At 38.4% G+C, this 20,492-nt stretch overlaps 1 protein-coding gene across 2 annotated transcripts in view; it reads right to left on the bottom strand.

The window, feature by feature from the left end:
- LOC306886021 (uncharacterized protein) overlaps positions 1 to 20,492 on the bottom strand; it is a 129,607-nt gene that overhangs the window by 71,577 nt on the left and 37,538 nt on the right. For both annotated transcript variants that reach the window (XM_079442872.1, XM_079442873.1), the window contains exons 6-8: positions 5,791 to 5,852; positions 2,114 to 2,208; positions 1,900 to 1,993 (exon numbers count right to left, since the gene is read on the bottom strand). In XM_079442872.1, coding sequence (XP_079298998.1) covers positions 1,900 to 1,993; positions 2,114 to 2,208; positions 5,791 to 5,852 — 251 coding nt within the window. The remainder of the gene's footprint in view (positions 1 to 1,899; positions 1,994 to 2,113; positions 2,209 to 5,790; positions 5,853 to 20,492) is intronic.

Genomic DNA, 20,492 nt, shown 5'->3' with positions numbered 1-20,492 from the left:
TATAAAATAAAAAGTCTAAATTATTAGATACTAAGATATAATTATATATTTTTGTCATAACTGTGACTTTATAATGACTTGTGTCATAATTATGATTTACCAAAGCATTCATTTGTTTATCATGCTGCGAAAATGGGCTTCCAAAATATGCAAATGACCAGATCAGGTTCATGCCGCATTATAACATGAGCAATTGTGCTGAACATCAATTCTGATGCATGAGACAAACTGCGACGAACCCACAGAGAAGCAGAGCACAAGGGGAGAAATATGGCAGTGTGTCAGCATGAAAAGCGCCCACTTCCTTAAGGACATTAAAACAACAGTGATAGATGTGCTTAGAGGAAACCCTCAACACAAAGTCACACAGATCCACACAAATAACCTTCCCTTCACTTCCTCCCGCTATCACTGCTGCCCAGCGTACCTGAGCACACACTGGATAATGTGACCGGACATATTTGTTAAGGCAGGCCTGCTTTCAGGCACGGGTGAATATTGCAGACGTCAAAGTCGCCTACGTGAGGGGACAAAAAGAGAAGAGGGCTGGCAGAGAGGCGGTGAATGAGTGCATCATGTGCCCTGCAGTCTGCCGCTTAACAGACTACATCAACCGCTCACAGGATTTCTGTGTCGGCAGTAGAAGTGCTACCGAAGACATGCTAAAAACAATGCATCGTTTTTTGTGTCTGCATGTCTCAGCCGTAGCAATGACATTTTCATATAAAATGAAATGTAATATTGCAGTTCAAATAGCAATATAAGCCAGAATGATCACCATATAATTTTCTGGCCAAGTTGTCCATTGTTTTTTAGTAAGCGTTTTATTTATATATATATATATATATATATATATATATATAGAGGACCTAAGGGGAGGTTATTATCTCACAAAAGCACAGCATTTCACAGAGAAACTGAATTCACTCGCAAAAGCATTGGAGTATTTTTTTCTCATATTATTTCCACCACAAGAGTATTGTGAGTGAATGCAAAGTTTCCCAGGGGAACGCATAGGTTTCGTTAGAGAACGCAAAAGCAATGAAATATAATTTTTCCATTTTACCATAAAACATTTCCAAAAAACAAAAAAAAAGATTAGATATTTCCTATGTTTAGCTGCATGTCATGTGACCATTACCGACATTAGAGAACATGCAAATGTGTTGTTAAATGACTGAAATATTAACTTTAGATTAGGGTATTTTAAGTAAATACTTCATTTCTAAGGTGTTTGTCTGACAAAAATTTGGGAAACCATGTTGCAGCTCAAAAACTTGAGTATGGTGCTAGTAATATCAATATGGAGGGTTAGATTCCCAGGAAATGCAAATAAAAGAGTTTGACATACTGTAATATTCAGATATTAAATCATCATTGTTTATTTTCCGTTATTAATTGTTTTTTGTATTTTTTCTTCTTTTTTTTTACTTTACCTTTTTTTATTCTTTAATTTATTTTTATATACCTGTATATTTATGTATTTATATATTCATTTATTTTTTATATTTATTTTATTTTATTTATATTCCACATGTATTTATTTCCATAGTTAAATTTTGCCACATTCAAACGACAAATCTAAAAAACAATAAATGAAAGAATAAAAAACACACTAAATAAAGATGGAAAAGTAATACAAAAGTAAGTTTACGACTTAACTTTTTGTTATTTATATTTGTTTTAACAAGGAAATTATTCCTTCATTTATTTTCTTTCTTTAGTTATCATTTCTGCAGGTTTGGTCCTCCATACATCTTCAGCACAAAAAGAGCAATTACCGAAATTATACTGCAAAAAGCCACTCGTTCTGTCATCACAACCATGAGCTCATTCGCATACGAGCAGTTGACCTCAGGGACAAATGAAATGTGTAGAAGTCTTTAAGTGGAATCATACTTCTCTCTTGTCCTCCGTGTGCATGCCTGTGAAGTGCAGGTATCCAACAGGAGCGAAGGCATCAGCCGAGTGGATGACCGTCTCCATCGAGTCACTGAAACACAAAGCACGCCGTCATGATAGCGTCTCCTCCACAACCATCACTTCTGTCTGCATTCTTTCTGTTCACACACACATACTATCAACTGACACTGGTGTTGTGTTTGTTACTTACATGACGATCTTCTTCTTGAAGAGCGGGCAGTCAACGGTGAAGGTCTCATACTCGCCCCCTTCCCCACAGATATGAACTCCATACTTCTCTGAAAGCTGCCATAAACAGTCACACATTCATATAACAGGAACACTATAGTTATTATTTTTATTAATTATAAAGTGTAGTTATTTTTTGCTACACATTAATACCAAATGTTTATATACTCTACTTTATATAAAACCTAAGATTTAATGTTTGTGAAAGACACTTCTCCTGCTCAACAAGGTTGCATTTATTTATTCCAAAATACAGTAAAACATTAATATTGTGAAATATTAATAGAGATTTAAGAAAGATTGCAGCATCATAATGTTATTTTTACACAGAGATTAGTAGGTCTGATAGTAAAATCTGTTGAATTTAGCAATCTTTGTTGCATTATGTGCCAATGGTGACCATTCAAAAATGGGGAAAGAACACTAAGTTTTTTCTCCAAAGTTTGCAGGCCTGTAACTCAAAAAGTATTTAGTAAGTAATTATTTATTTGTCACATACATAATCATACAGTATAACCAGCAGTGAAATGTAGGTACTATAGGAAGAGATACAGCTTGACATGAGGAGAGGGGGGAGAAAAAAAAGAATTCACAAACTATGCTCTTATGAGAGTACAGTGTGAGAACAGAAAAAACACCCCAGCAACAAAAAGCACATAGTCAATCAACAACATAGTCACACGACTGCAACAGGGGAGTAATCCAGTTCCGGCAAGCAGCCATCTGGTCCTGCAGCCATTCTCAGCGCCGGTCGGACCCGCTTGTCAGGCTGGCGGAACAAAGCGGCGAAGGCGAGGGATCGGGGGTAGGAGGTGAATGCATATCTGTGTATGTGCGTATGTGTGTGTGTATGTGCCTGGGGAGCCGCAACGCCATATTGAAATTCCATTATCTCTGGAACTGAACCATTTAGAGCCTTCAAAATGAAGATGCCAAAAGTGACGTTTCTTAAGACCCAATATCTAAAAGGGCATAAAGATCATTTTAATACTTTGAGTTACAGGCCTGCAAACTTTGGAGAAAAAACTTGAAAAGTGCTTTTTCCTCATTTTTGAATGGTCACCATTGGCACATAATGGAACAAAGATTGCTAAATTCAACAGATTTTACTAACAGACCTACTAATTGTCAGGATTGTGGACTGTTTTGTGTGTGTTTTGATCACCATGTGTTCCTTGTGACCCAGTTTCTCCCTATCATTGATTGTTTAATTTGATTCCAGGTGTGTCTCCTTACGTCCCTCGTTATCCTGTCTTTATAAGCCTCAGTCCTTTCAATTAGTGTTTGTCGGTCCTTGAATGGTCTTCCTGCATGTCTTCCCTGCTTGTGATCTGTGTTACCTTTTGGATATTAAAGACTCTCGTTTTGTGAATTCCTCGGTCCTGACTCCTTGCTCTCCATGAGTGGTGATAGAAGGACCGACCAAAACCGTTCACATACCTGAGCCAAGCCAGACCCATTGTACTTACCTGTGTGTTTTCCCTACCTCAGATGTTCCTGTTTCTCCACCGCTCCAGCCGTTCCACGTATCTCCTGCAAGCAAACAAAAAATCCCACCGGGATCCTGTCACATTGTGCATTACTCACCTCTTGTCACCTCCTGGTTATCTCCACTGTCTCCTTCAATAAATACCCTTGTTTTGACCACTTACCTCTGTGTCTTCTAGCCTGTGTCATGACAGACTGGAAGCGCGGACTCTTGGGGGCGCTCTGGAAGCGCAGACTCTTGGGGGCCGTGCCTCCAGAGCACCCTCCAGTGCCTACTCCTTGAAAGCGCACTCCAGTGTCGGTTCCCGGTCCTGAGTTCAGCCCTAGAAGCCCGGAGGCTCACAAATGCCCGCCCTCCCACCCACTCCTGCCTCCTCCACCGCTGTCATCTGGCAGTCCCTCTGCTCGCCCTAAGCCCACCATCATTACGGTGCGAGCCCCGCGGGACTGCCATCCTCCAGCGTCGCCGTTGTCGGAGTTTCCCTCAACTCCGCCTCCGAGGCCCGGACTCAACTCGTCACATATTGATGCTTGGTTTTGCCGTCGCTTTTTGACGCTCAAGGTACCCCTTTAGGGTCACTTTTCGACGTGAAGGGAAGGTACCCCTTTAGCGTCACTTTTCGGCGTCGATATGCTAACGCGATATTGGGAATTTTATCGTCATAATAAGGTTGCCATTATTGCATATATGTAGGGGTTTGATTTTTCAATGTAAACAGTCAAAATAGTTTTATTTATATGACTTACCCAACCCCTGCCCCTAAACCTACCATCTGTGAACAAAACGCAAGATATAGGAGGCAGATGCAACTACTGTCATAATTTATTTAAAAATGATTAATATACGCTAAGTGTTTCCTATTTAAAAAAATGGAGGACCCTTCACGTCGAAAAGTGACGCTAAAGGGGTACCTTGAGCGCCAAAAAGCGACGCCAAAACCAAGTGTCAATATGTGACGAGTTGGGATGAGACTATGTTACGTATCGGCCCGTTGACCCGCCAGCTTCACCATGGCTTCTAACTCCCTCCTCTCCACTGTGGCCCATCTGTCCACTAGCTCCGCTGGGCTCCCTCGTCCCTCCGGCTCCGCCTTGGTCTGGCGTCGCCCATCCTGCACCTCGGGACTTCACTCCTCCGGCTTTGCCTCGTCCCTTCGTCCCTCTGGCTGCATCAGGCTCCTTCATCCCCTCGGCTCCTCCTCAGTCCTCTGTCGCTCCGGATCCAACGCGGCCACCTGGATCCCCATCTCTGCCTCGGTCGCCGGCGCCATCTGCTCCACCTTGGTCCTCCGGATCCTCCCCGTCGCCCTTGCTCTTCGGCTCTCCGTCTCCACCTCGGGCTCCTCCTATACCTGCTCCGCCACCGTTGGTCGGCCCCCTGGAGTCGGCGGCCATCCCTCCTCCATGGCTCCTCCCTCCGTCGGCTCCACAGTGGGCCACCGTCATGGCTGTGGCCTGGGTCCAGCTGTGCTCCTCCTGCCTCTTCCATGGCTCCTCCCTTCGTTGCCCCCCTGGTGTCTGTCTGCCGGCCCCCTCCCGGGTGTCCGTCCTCCTCCTGAGCCGCCTCCGAAGTTCCGCCCCGCCCCTCCCCTCCCCAACGACCACCGACCAAAACCGTTCACATACCTGAACCAAGCCAGACCCATTGTACTTACCTGTGTGTTTTCCCTACCTTAGTGTCTTGACACTAATCTCTGTGTAAAAATAACATTGATGCTGCAATCTTTCTGAAGTAATTTTATCCCCCTGTAATTTGGCTCTGAAACTCAGCTGAAAATTGCCATTTTGACCCCCCCTCTACAAAATAGTATATTACTCAGTAAATATTCATCCACAACATTTAATATTTTGGCTTTCATCACTATACATGTTTACCTTTCTTCAGAATAAATATTAGCATAATCAAAAATTTGAGCCGGGGACCTCTGGTTGAGTTGACATGGAATGACTCAATAAATAAAGTCCTATACAAAGGTGTTGCATGTCATTTGATTGCTTTCAATAATGGACTAAATCTAAAAGAGCAACATAACGATGATTCAGAAGAAATGTCAAAACAGCTTGTAATAATGAAACACTTGAGCTGAAAGCTGAAGCTGAAGCAGCTGAAGCTGGTTTACTTTCTGACAGAAGTGTTTGTGTGTCTCTGACCTCATGCAGATACGGTTCCATCTCCGCCAGGGATTTTCCTAAATGTCTCTCTGGATCCAGGCCTGCCAGACACACAACACAAGAGCCAATCAGTGACTCGTGTACACAGAGCTTCAGCGTCTGCGCTCCTCTGAGAGCTGCAGGTCAACATTAGAAATGCATCATGAACAAGATGGAGGTTCACATGAGCAACACGCACTGCCACCTGGTTATGATCTACCTCTCTCTGTAAACAAGTCTTCATATCCATCCTTCATAAAAAAAAAAAAACACAGGCTATTCATATCATGACCTACTGCTCAGAAACCACAGCTCCGCTGAGCGCCGCCCTCCTGGCACAACACAGGAATTAAATTATGCTGCCAATATCAACAACACACAGACATAATCAACAAACAAACATAATCAAACACAGAGCATCCACAGGACAGACTCAAATTCAAACACATAAGGAACTTTCCATGAGTAGAGTGATATGCTTTCCTACCATGCTGGGTTCTTTTTCAGCCAATGATCACTGCAAGAAGCTGCTGATCCTTCAGAAAAATGATCTTCAACCTCAAGCAAACTAAGGCTAAATTTAAGATTATATCAGATGGTTTATTTTAAACATCTTCAGTTACCAAAATGTAGTATGTAATACCACAATTTGAGAAATGACTAAATGCAGTAAATATATAAGATTTATACATATAATTTATAAAACATCAGTAGATAAAACCAAATGTTTGAGGTTACTGATAAACTTAAATTTCCCACCAATTAAAGAAAAATACATACAGTAAATTAATATACAGTGAAGCAATATATGCTATATGTGACCCTGGATCACAAAACCAGTCATAAGGGTCAGAAACAGAGCTGCATGCAAAAAGTGGGCCAGTGCTGAAGATTATTTTAATGATTTTTTGTTCATTCAAATATTTTATACAATTAACTGACTATCTATTCTACAAAATAACACTGCCAAATGATGAATCAGTAGATCAGGGATTATTTTGGGTTTTTTCAGCCAAACACATTTTGAGGCACAATATTTACTTGAAATGACATTTAACAATACATTTGCATGTTCACAGTTCTCTGATGTCATAACATGAAGGTGAACAAATATTTCATATTTTTTAGTATTATATTTTGATTGTTTTTATTTTGTATTTATGTAAAAAAATATATTTTAGTTCTCTCACAAATCAGTTTGGGATACTCTGCAACAGAACAGAGGACTTGCACCTTTATTGGTTTTAAAAAATATACTGTGGCGGGAGGAGCCAACGACAGACACAGTGGGCGTGGCGTCAAGCCTCGGAGAGGTTTTTATTAAACAATATATCAAAATAAAGTGTCCAAAGGGGGAAGAGTGTCCAAAATAAACTGGGATCTGGTGTCCTCGTCGTGCTGCGGGGCTGTGCAGGAGGGCAGTGTTCAGGAGGGAAGGGTCCAGGGAAGGGGCGGAGTCCGGTGGCCGCACGCGCTCCCCTCTCGGGGCCGGGAGCGAGTGGCGGCGGCGTCTCTTGCGCGGCTTCGTCCATCTTCGGGCATCCCGGCGCTTCTGGGGGATTCGGCGGCCCGGCATCCTGGCCCGTCAGCCGCCTAACGGGTGCGGCAGTCCTCCTCGACGCTCCCTTCCTGGACCCACGAGGACACCAGCGTGCATGCACGGGAAGAGACCGGTCTCTCGAGGAGAGGCGCGTTCGGCATTTAACGGCGGCGGTGATGAGGCTCTATTCACGTCAGGTGCGCCTCATCACACGCCGCCAGCCCTGGCTGTTTCAGCGCCCCTCCTCTCTCACACACCCACTCCTGTCGGGAGCCTGGTGAAGGGCGGCGAATATGGGACGGGGTGGTGATGATGGACAGGGGGGAGGCAGCCGACTCGTCACATCACAATAAAATCAATCTGTACCCTGTTTGTGGAAAGTGCCATAAAAGTAGCCAACCCCTGCAAAATACTACAACCCTTATACAAACATCTCCAGTCTATCAAGGGGTTAAACTCTTACCACTTCTCACTACAAACCACGACAACCCAACATAACACAAACCCATATTTTCCCTGCCTCTCATGATTGGCGCCTACCGCTAAAGCAAACCGCCGTGTGGTGAAAGGCTTGTTTCTTCCTGCCTAACCTCAGAGTTCAAGGGTCCAAACCACAAGCCCTGAGGGGAAGCTGAACTTTAGACGGTGTGTTTTCAGACCAGCATTCTGGAGCGGCGAGCTGCATTTGGATGCCACTGATCTGCAGGGGATCAATGAGAATGAGAGCGGCCCCATTACCCGCCCCTGGGGAACACCGCTCATAATTAGTGTGAGAATATCTAATCTCCTCTCCTCTCATGTTAACCCCACACAAAGGTAACAGGGAGAACACCATTAAAATTCAATCCTATTTAAATATCCTTTTTAATTAGTCATGCCTTTTAAACAAATTCTAATGATTTATTTCAAACTGCTAAGAGGGAGTCTGTTTTATAATATGTTCATTAATGTCTTGATTTTAAATAAAGGATGAAGCACAACATAATTTGATAGCTTTGATGCAAGAAGAATATATGCAAATAAAATAAAAAAGCTCTATCATGTATCTGGGTGTGTCTCTTCCACTCCCTAGTTCCCTATGAAGCGAATCAGAGTATGGTGAACCTGAATCAGGGGCAAAAGCATAATCACATTGTTGGTATTTATTTAATTCTATTAATTATGGAAAAAACAATGCACCTGCCCAGACCTGTATGTCATCTTACATTGATGCAGTTGCTGACGAACACGATGCAGGACAACACAAAACTGTTGTGAGTCTCCAAGCAACACGCAGCTGTGTTTTACTGAATGAATCCGCGGTTTTGAATGAATCGGGTGAATCAATGATTCCGTGACTCATTCATGAAGACAGTCACTTGCTTCATTTTTGAACAAATCAGTTGTTTGAATGGATTAGTTAAATAAATTATTAAATGACTCAGTGTCTTGCTGCCACCTACTGGCACATTTAGTTTAATTTAATAAAAAAAAAAAAAAATCATTTCTTATTTCAAAATCCATTTAAAAAACTTTAATAACCATTTATTATCATTATTTATGCAATGCTGAATCAAAATATTTGTTGCCAAAGCTACTTTCAGTAATATCTATTCAATGCTTTTATCATCTAACACAATGTCTTTAAATGATCTTTTGGGGGTAATTTTTCAGCCAAAATTGATGTGCATTCAATTTGCGATTAATTTGATTAATTAATCGGTACATCACATAATTTATCAGATTAAAACTTTTAAATGCTTGCCAGCCCTTGTATTTATTGTCATTGTAGCTGTTAAAGATTTCTGTGCCACTGCTGACATACTGAACATCTGAAACCAAGTGAATATAGCAGATCTGGACCAACTACATCCATGCTGGCCTAAAATATTCAGACAGTCAAGACTAGCCGTAGTCATGCGCTCTCATTTACTTGAGCTGCACGGTGTTCATTCATCTGCACCTGTTTTACTACCTGACCTAAAGCTAATAGATTTATTATTAGTTATTTGTTGTATTTTGATAAGTTAATCACATCTATTGTATATTTCTTTATATACATTATTGATTCCAACAAATTTGTTTTTGAAACTTTTTTTTTTAAACCTTTAAGCCATTTGATCTTTCTACAGTTGATTCTTATAACTTGGATGTTGACCCAGATTTAAATTATTTTTCATAATTGAATGCTTCAAACTCTTGTAGTTTTTATACTGAAAATCAGTTTAATGATTTATGTAGATCTTTGCCTTCTAATGTTTTTTCTACTTTTCATTTGAACATAAGAAGTTTATCTAGGAACTATGATAATTGTATTCATTATTTATCTTTAATTAAACATCAGTTATCTATTATTGCTTTATCTGAAACATGGTTAAATGAAAACTCTAGAGAAATGTTTAAATTGTCTAAATATAACTGTGTTCATTATGTTAGAAAGAACAGGTTGGGAGGTGGAGTATCTTTGTTTATTCATGAAGATTATAAATTTAAAATTAGGGATGATCTTGCCTTAAATTCAGATAGAATTAATGTGGAACATTTATTTGTTGAGCTCTCAATTGGTCATGGAGGAAGAAATATTATTGTTGGTGTTATTTCCCGAGCACCTGATTCCAATATTCAATATTTTAATGATACTTTTGCCAACTTACTTGATTTGATAAACAATGAGTATAAATATTGCTATATTTTGGGTGATTTTAACATAAATCAGATTTCCTAAATATTCTTTACTCTAGTTATTATTTTCCTCTTATTACTAAGTCAAGCAAATAAATCTGGTGTGTTATGTTCAGACTTGTCTGATCATTTTCCTATATTTCACTGTTCTGAAATTAGGGTTAACAGGGTTAAACTATCAAAAGAAATTCAGCTAATTATGAGTAAAGTTAAATATTTCTAAATTTAAGGATCTGATTTATAGTACTTCTTGGGATGATCTGTATAAGGAATATGATGCTGATAGAGCATATCAACAATGTATGACTGTTATTAGTTCTAGTTTTAATAAATGTTTTCCAGTCAGTAGTTCTGCAAAAAAAAATCAGTCAGGACCTTAATAAGTCTTGGTTTACAGGTAGTTTATGGAAAATGTTGAAGACAAAGAACAAACTCTATAGAAAATATATTTTAAATCCCACTCCTCTCACCTATGGTGTTTATAAATCTTACATAAATAAATATAACCATTCTATTAGATCAGCAAAAAATACATACTTTGGTGAAAAAATTAAGAAATGTTCAAATGATATTAAATCCACATGGAAAGTAATAAATCAGTTGCTGCAAAGAGAAAAGACCAACTCGGAATTACCTTCAGACTTTGTGGATGGCAAAAATTATTTTAATGATCCAAAATGTTTTTGTTAATGTTGGTCATAAATTAGCTAATAATATCCCTACTGGTAATGGTGTACCCCTGGACTATATATCAGGAAACTTTCCTATTATCTCCACCTGAAATTCAGGAAATAAGTGAAATTATTGATGAATTAAAATTATCTTCAGCTGGTCATGATAATATTTCTGTATTTCTTGTCAAACAGGTGAAACATTTTTTCTCTTTCTTTGAAAACAGGCATTGTACCAGAGGATTTAAAAATAGCTAAAATTATTCCTCTGTTTAAAGCAGATGATCCACAATGTTTTAACAACTATAGACCTATATCTATTTTGCCATGTTTCTCAAAAATCTTAGAAAAAATAGTATATAAGCGGATTCTTTCTCACTTAGACTCAAATTCTATTCTTTACAAGCATCAACATGGATTCCGAAAAAAACACTCTACTTATATGGCTTTGCTTCACCTGATTGACAAGGTTACCCTTGCACTGGAAAATCAAGAATTTGCTTGTAGTATTTATTTAGACTTGTCAAAAGCTTTTGATACAGTTAATCATTACATTTTATTGGTATAAATTGTATAAATATGGTTTTCATAGTTGTACATATAAATGGTTGATGAATTATACTTCTAATAGAAAACAGTTTGTTTGTTATAAGGGTTGCTATTCTAGCAAAGCAAGTCTACTCTGTGGGGTTCCTCAGGGGTCCATACTTGGACCATTACTATTTCTTATTTATATAAATGACCTGTCAAATGTTTCAAATATTCTTACTCCAGTAATGTTTGCTGATGATACAACCTTAGTTCTCTCTCACTCAAATTTTAATTCATTGATTAAGAATGCAAATAATGGTTTACTTGCTTATGCAAATTGGTTTAATTTAAACTAATTATCGTTAAATATAATGAAATCAAGTTTTATCATTTTTAGCGGTAAAAAAATATACCCAAAGGATTTATCAAAAATTATTATGGAGTCTATTGAGGTGCCTCAAGTGTCAACTATAAAATTTTTGGGAGTATTTATTGATGAGACTTTGAGTTGGAAAGAACAGGCGGATTACGTGAGCAGAAAAATACATAAATCTACTGGTATAATAAGGAGGGTTAGGCATCTTGTTACTACAGAGTGTCTTCTTATGCTTTATTACAGTTTAATTTATCCGTATCTTTCATATTGTAGTATTGTTTGGGCGAGTACTTTTCCTACTACTCTTTGAAGAATTTTTGTTCTTCAGAAGCATTTTGTTAGGATTGCAACCCAATCAAACAAATATACTTCATCTGCTTCTTTATTTCATAAACTTCAGGTTCTTACCGTTTATGATATTAATATTCTTCCAATATGTGTTTTTATGTATAAGATATATTCAAGTGAGGGTTACATTGCAGAGCAATTTCAAATGTATTTTAAAGTAAATTCACAGGTTCATTGTTATTTAACTCGTCAACTTTCAAATTTTCATTTTCCTAAAATTCTCACTTGTAGAGGTCAATACTTGATAAGATTTAGGGGTGTTAAATTATGGAATGATTTATCTCATCTAGCAAAAAAATTTTCCTCTTTAATATGTTATAAAAGAAGAATAAAAGATCATTTAAATGCTGCTTTGTAATAATTTATCTTGTATTTTATGTACCATAGATGGTTTATTTTGAGTATATTCAGTTTTTTTTATATATATATATATATATATATATATATATATATATATATATATATATATTCTGTATATTATGTTGTAATTAATTTGTATCTATTTATTTGTTATTGTAATCTAGCTCTTCATTTAGTTTCATGAGTTTATTTGTTTTTCATTGTTTAGGTGGAGGCTATAAATAAGCTCTTTGGGTTTTCTGCCTCTCCCTGCACAGTATATGGATTGTATTATACATTTTTTGTTTGTTTGTTTATCGTGTTTTTATTGTATATATTTACCCTTGTATAGCTAAAATTATTCCTCTGTTTAAAGCAGATGATCCACAATGTTTTAACAACTATAGACCTATATCTATTTTGCCATGTTTCTCAAAAATTTTAGAAAAAATAGTATATAAGCGGATTCTTTCTCACTTGGACTCAAATTCTATTCTTTACAAGCATCAACATGGATTCCGAAAAAAACACTCTACTTATATGGCTTTGCTTCACCTGATTGACAAGGTTACCCTTGCACTGGAAAATCAAGAATTTGCTTGTAGTATTTATTTAGACTTGTCAAAAGCTTTTGATACAGTTAATCATTACATTTTATTGGTATAAATATGGTTTTCATAGTTGTACATATAAATGGTTGATGAATTATATTTCTAATAGAAGACAGTTTGTTTGTTATAAGGGTTGCTATTCTAGCAAAGCAAGTCTACTCTGTGGGGTTCCTCAGGGGTCCATACTTGGACCATTACTATTTCTTATTTATATAAATGACCTGTCAAATGTTTCAAATATTCTTACTCCAGTAATGTTTGCTGATGATACAACCTCTAAATAAGGCTCTAAATAAGCTCTTTGGGTTTTCTGCCTCTCCCTGCACAGTATATGGATTGTATTATACATTTTTTGTTTGTTTGTTTATCGTGTTTTTATTGTATATATTTACCCTTGTGCAAAATAAACTAAATTAAATTAAAATTAATTACCTCAGCCCCTTATGGCACATTAAACACAAATAAGCCCACTCCAAGCTCCATTCATCTGCCTGCACGTGCATCCTCGCTGCCCTTTAGACAAGCAGAGTCCAAGCAGAGCCCCAAGGAGCGATATGCCTGCAATAAGTCTTTAACTCATTATTATCCTATAAAACTGAAATTCAATCCAGTCAACTTCCAAGCCAGTGAACTGGGCACAAATGGATTTTCAAGTTTTGCATTAGATTTCATGAGCTTCAAATTAGAGCAAATTCTTTTTAGGTCACAAGTTCTTACAATACTGCCAGAGATGTGAAGGGTTTCTTTCCATACGCGCTTCTTTAGTCTGATGCATTAAGACACTGCAGGCAAAGCCAGTGTGTTTTCATGCATTAGTCAATTTTGAGCTTGGCCTGTTTTGCTTCAATAACATGTCTTCTTTCAGACAAGTGGAAAGAAAACATCCAAAATACACATTTAAGTGCTTATTCTATTGCACTTTATCTATTTGCGTCTAAAGATTTTAATTCAGTCCAATCAATCTTTAAAGAGTTTGTTTCTCCACTTCAGCAGTATTTGCATACACCAAGCTTTACAGTTTTGTTCCTAACTATATTCTGAAGGCTTTTACTGAGGGGTTTGTTCATATATCATTCACACTGATTTATATTCAAAATGATACTCCTAAAAACAAGATTGTTTTTCTAGCGTGTTAAAGAAATTCAAAATCTCCTCTGGAAAAACTCTAATATGTCAACAAAACCAAACAAGAATGTTGAGCCTGGCTTTATCCAATGTTCAGATATCTGTTCTGGAAATTTATGCAAATGAGTGCATACTGAATTAGATAATGCCGCATTTGCATATTTAAACATAACATTTCAGAAAGCTTGTAAAATAACTGTCTTAATATACACTGATGAATATGTCAAGTTTAAAGGGACAGATCACGGCTTACTCGCTCTCGTGTTTTTGTGGAACATAAAAGTAAAATGTTCAAGGACTGAAATACACTGTCATTGTATAGAAAAGAGCAACTGAGATTCTCCTTTTGTGTTTCACAGAAGGCTACAAGTCATTCGGGTTGGAAATTGTTTACTTTATTAGATGCTAGATTATAATTACAGAAATAATAAAAGAGAAAAATGACTGCCCCTCCAGGATCTTGCGGTCTTGAGTGAACTAAAGTTTGAGAGAGCTCAGTATCAGTCTCATCGGAGCAATCCTCACCTTACAGCCCTTATCAATGAGACTCCAGTATCACAAACAGCATCATTAAACAGTCAAAGCGCCAATGCCCTGCCTACATGCTTAATGTGAATCAAATCTGCTACTGAGCACAGAGGTGAATTAAAGCGCACAGATTCCAGATAGCAGCGCGAGGCGCTGAGAGCATCAGACCGGTGACGGTTCTCCGGATCTGAGGAGCACAGACTGACAGCTCGCCTTTAATCCCTGCCTTCAGAGAGGAACGCCAGGAAAATTGGATTCATGTTGAGGAACATTTTAGCTTTAGAATGGATGAAATAAGCATCTCGCGCTTGAAGGTGAGCCAGTCTATCCTTTGAACAATGCTCCCAAAGACCTGAGCGAAACAATAGCGGCGTGCTATCACCTGATCTGTGAGCGTGTGAGCGAGAGCTTAGGAAGGAGAGCGTGTGCACGAACACACACGAGATGGTGAGATTAAGAGAGATCGGAAAATTTGTTCGAGCTCTTATCTGAAATTCAACAGCTGTGTGAGGAATAATAGCCGTACCACGAATACAATTCAGCAGACACGACGGAGATTTAATCTTTTTATCCAATGAATGGAATGAAGCTGCAATTATAACCTCATCTGATGTTTATCACTGCCTGTTAAAACTGACAGTCTTATAACCTGAATATTGAAAACATAAAAGCAGTAATAAAAACATTAAGCACATTAAACCGAATACAACACTTCTGCTCAATGCATGACTGACTTATGATGTTTACGAAGAGTATAAAGCCATTTATAATGACACTTATGAAGACACTGACTGAGATGCTGTAGGGCTGCGGATCTGGATCGGCTCATAATGATCACACAGACTCGTTTTGTTGTGTGATTGATCGCTTTAGAATCAGGCTAGGAATGTGTGACTTTACTGTTACTCTTAAATGCACCAATCTCAAAATCTTGTTGCTCTTTGTCCCATAAACACCAACAGCAAATTATGATTAGAGTGCAGCAGGACTATTTGTTTCTGTACTCCCAAAAATATTCAAACATTTACAACATAAATTCATTCACATTATTTAAATCCTGTATGACTTATCGTCTTCTGTGAAATATAATGTTTACAAGAATGTTAGTAGCTAAATCACTTTGGTGACCATTGACCGCCATCGTATAGAAAAAAAATGATATTTCTCAAACTATCTACTTGGTTTGTTCTACAGAAGAAAGAAATTCATATAGGTTTGGAGGGAAATTAGGCTAAATGGTGATGGAATTTTCATTTCTGAGTTAACTATCCCTTTATAGGAAATTGTCCTCACCCTCAGATCATCTGAGATCAGGATGAGTTTGTTTGTTCATCAGGTTTGTAGAAATGTGTCTCTGCATCAGTGTCTCAGCAATGGATGCTCTGCAGTGAATGGGTGCCGTCAGAATGAGAGTCCAAACAGCTGATAAAAACATCACAATAATCCACACCACTCCAGTCCATCAGTTAACATCTGGAGAAGATTTTTGGCCTTTTTTCTGGCCTTTTTGGTGTGATTCCTAAAAGTACTATAAAAGATCTCAACACTCAGTTTTTAGAAATACTGCTTCCATCCAGCGCCCCTGATATTCTCTGAATGCCCTGTTAAGAAATGCTGCACTAGCTGATTACATCAAGATTTGCACATGCCTCTAAAAATACTAAAACACATGTTTAGGAAAGGGTTGTGTGCATTTAAATAATAAGAATATAATGCCAACAATTTGAGTGGAAAAGTTCACGCCGAAAGAGTCTGCATAATTGCAGAAAATAAATTAATAAAGGCATTAAAAAAGGAAAGCAGCAACACTATAAACAGACCTTTTAACTTCACACATGCCAATTTCCACTGGAACTGTCATCCAATTAACTACTGGAAACAACACCGCGTCTGGCCATCCTCACCCACACAAATCAACCAATTAACTAATTACAGGAATATCTGACGCTGCCGTATTTACCAGCCAATTATTTCTGCTCGGCTGCACAGAGGTGGCGAGCGATTGCTGAGAAGTTCTGCTCCGGTTTCTGACATGACTGCAGAGAGAAACTTGTTTGCACAAATGTTGAGAAGAGATTTTCTTCGACTTCAACTTTGCGTGTTGTGTGGGCAGCTGTCTCGTAACACCAGATCTCCTCCTTTAAAGTGGTTTGAATGTCTTCTGTCAACCCGGCGATTACCCACAATCCTCCTTCAACTGTTATTACAGGATTATAATTTATATCTGCCGCTCATCGCCGGTGACGAGTGAGCAGATGCCATATGCGTGGGCACCATGATAAATTCACAATGGGAAACCATTTACAGTTTAAGTTAAAAACAGTTTGTCCACGCTGTTTGCAGCAATGTTCATGTAAATCTTGTACTGTGAACAAACATGAGATAACATGAATTATGGAATATTCATAAATTAACATTTACCTAGATTAATTATTGCATTAATTACACATGAACATATTATCTACTGCTAATGATTTTACACCCTCAGATTCCAGATTTTCAAATAGTTGTATCTCAGCCAAATATTGTCCTATCATAAACCATACACCAATGAAAAGCTCAGCTTCAGATGATGCATATGTAACCCAGGTTACCAGTGGACAGAGACAAAATGCACTCCAAATTAAACAGAGTTAAAGTATAAAAAGATCATACTTTCAGATCAAATATAAGACTGCAAACAAAATAATTCATTATATAGAAATGGAGAAATATAAATATTGAATGTTATAAATATGTCCAATAGCGTTATCTCCCTTTACATAAGCCTCCAATGAGATCGCATTTTGAGTGACGTCATGGAAAATTCCGCTATCGCGGCACTTTTAGAGAGCAGCGCCTTCTAGAACTTTCTTTTCTCTGTGAACCTCTGACGCGAGCAGATGCTTGTGCTGCTCCGGGAGATTTGAAGCTCTGATTGAGTCGAGAAATTGATGTAAGAGTTGTATAAATGCCTCTAAATCATTTATATGATGACGATGTAGAAATAAGTAGTGGTAAAATGAGTGAAGTGATATGATTGTTCACGTTATGTGTTGACCGCATGTCAATGACGCAATATTAGCGCGAGTTTAAAAGCTAATACAGTGTGTGTGTGTATATATATATCTCTAACGAAGGATTCAGAGAGAAGCAGTTTATGCCCGAGAATGACATTTTGAGAACGTGTATCATCTGGAACTTCCCTGGTTCTTCTGATGTACATGTAAACGAGTTCCTTGGTGAGTTAAAATAGTTTCAATAATTTCAGTATTGTTCAATAAGGTTCATTTAGGATCATATTAAGTGTTACATCAAATTATTGTTTATTTGGTGCAGTATTAATGGCAAATACAGCCAAGTGTAAAATGGAAGATGTAATTAGGCATTTATGTGAAATTAATGCCATGGAATGCAATGTATGGGTGTTAAATAAGATGCTTACCAGAAAGTATGCAAAAACGTGTTTATTGCACAGACAATTTATTGCATAAAGACAATTTATTGTACAGAGTCTTATAAATGGACATTATTTGCTGTGTTTTATTAGAAGTTGTGTATAATCTGAATTGATTCGTGTATATAGTGTCAAATGCTAATTGTTTTTTTTTGGGCCTTGTGTTTTCAAGGCCAGGTTTTTTTTTTGTGTTCTTCTGCTTTTGTTTCCATGTGAGTGCTGTGATGTCCAATTGATGAGTGTGATCCGTCCTGCATGTGAAATCGAACGAAGTGTGAATCATTCCTGAAGTGTGGACCGTCTCAGCTCTTCCTGTGTGTGTAACGGTGGGGTTGGACTGGCGAGCCGCCCGTTTAACGAATCCTTTGAATTCCCTGTTGAAACTGAACTTTCTCGTCTTTGAACGGTAGGATTAGAACCACACATCAATTTATTCTGTTCCATCCAGGGCAGAATAGGACGACTGAATTAAGTGCCTCACGAACTTTTGGACTGAGTTTACAAACTGATCTGTTCATTGAGAAACATCAAACTTTTGGACTTTCAAATTTTGTTTTGTTTGTTTCATTTTCTATTGTTTTCCTTACGCCTGTGTGAGGTTATATGGTCCATGTTCAACTAATCAACTAATCAATAATTTCATTCTAACAACAAGGTAAAAGAAAAGAACATTCAGTAAATTCAAATTTGTTCTTACCTCATCCTTTTGTTTTGAGTATTCATTGCTGCTGTATCATCTCTCTCTCCCTGGACGAACCTAATCTTTTGAGCCCACTGGTCCATTCGTAAAGTTGACACAAATTTATCACGTGTAACGGGTTACAAGTAAAAGTGGCGAGCCAGCCAGCCAGGAGGAGAGAGATTGGCCTGCAGCAATAGTGACAATATAAATATATTATTAATTATTTATATACTCAGCAGAATATTGACAACATGGATATTGTAAAAAGAGAGAATGTAGATGTCTCAAATGCCGTAATAGTCAGCGGCTTAACATTAACTGAAACAGATCAGGACTTAGAAGCATGGTTGTTGAGATATGGCAGCATTAGTCGCAACCTTCTCATTGATGACCCAAACTCCGAATTCCATCAACATGCCATTATAGAGTTTACTTATAGCTCCGCTATGAAAACACTAATGCCCCTTCTGCCCGTAACAATGGTCAGTACGTCAAACCCAGATACCACTTTCATAGTGCGTGCCTTAAGCTGTGTCTACCCTCATGTAGATAGTGACCGAGCCACTAAGTTGTATTTGGAAGAACTACAAAATATTGCTAGCGCTAGTGGAAAGTCAATTGAAGAAGTGCTCAAGGAGGAGTTAAAGAGAATGAAAGCTGGCTGTTCTGTTGCTGAGCCCATAGATGCTTCAGGTGATGGAGTTGAGTATCCACATGCTGCAGACTCTCAAACTCGTGATAGCAGCACCACCAGCTCACTGGATGGACCGTCGTCCCCAGCCAAATTACAGAGAGTGACCACAGAACAAGTAGCCCTTTCCTCAATTGAATCTGAGACATCACAAAACCTGTCCAAGGAAAGACCCAGCAGTAGAACTAGCCATCCTGCAGCTAATGTGTTACCCCATCCAGTACTCACAATGGACATGATTGATCCACCCAGCGTGCAAAAAGTTGTAGTTGAACACATCGTCAGAACCAACGACACTGCTACATTACAACCTGCCTCTTTCCGTCTCAGGTCTTTCTCTGGTAAAGTTCCTAGGCCAGTAAACGAGCCAGACTTCGACACATGGCGGGCAAGTGTTCAATTTCTATTAGATGACCCCTCCATTTCGGATTTGTCTCGCACAAGAAGAATACTTGATAGTCTGCTCCCTCCGGCAGCTGATGTCATTAAACATGTGAGTCCCCGGTCCTTACCTCCAGTTTACTTGGAGTTACTAGAGTCAGTTTACGGATCCGTGGAGGATGGAGATGAGCTGTTAGCAAAATTCATGACCATGCTACAGAACCCAGGAGAGAAGCCCTCCAGTTATTTGCACCGGTTGCAAGTTATGCTGAGCACTACTGTAAGGAGAGGAGGCATTGCGGAGAGTGAGCAAAACAGCTGTCTGATCAAGCAATTCTGCCGTGGATGTTGGGATAATGGGTTAATTTCCAGCTTACAGCTAGAGAAGAAAAAGATCAACCCACCTTCTTTTGCAGAGATGGTAGTGGAAATTCGCACGGAAGAAGACCGGCAAGCCTCAAAAGAAGACAGAATGAGAAATCATTTTGGATTGAACAAACAGAGTAATGCCCCCAAAATGAGAACTGCTACTCATCAAATGTCAACATACTCCCATGATGCAGTTGGTGGAGCAGCTGAAGAGGTGGATACTATGAGGGCTCAAATATCTGAAATTAATGCTCAAGTTGCTTCTATGCAAACCTCAACTTACCAGAAGTGCAAGCCTGATTATTCCAAAAATTCTGAATTTATCCTGCTAAAGAAAGAGCTAGTAGAACTACAAGCAGAAGTAGAGGCTATGAGAACATCCATTTCTGGTAAAGTGCCAAAAGAAACCCCAG

The sequence above is a fragment of the Barbus barbus genome (assembly GCF_936440315.1).
Source record: "Barbus barbus genome assembly, chromosome: 20".
Lineage (NCBI taxonomy): Eukaryota > Metazoa > Chordata > Actinopteri > Cypriniformes > Cyprinidae > Barbus > Barbus barbus.
Note: the sequence above shows the minus strand (reverse complement) of the source record. Positions and strands in the feature narration are given on the sequence as shown.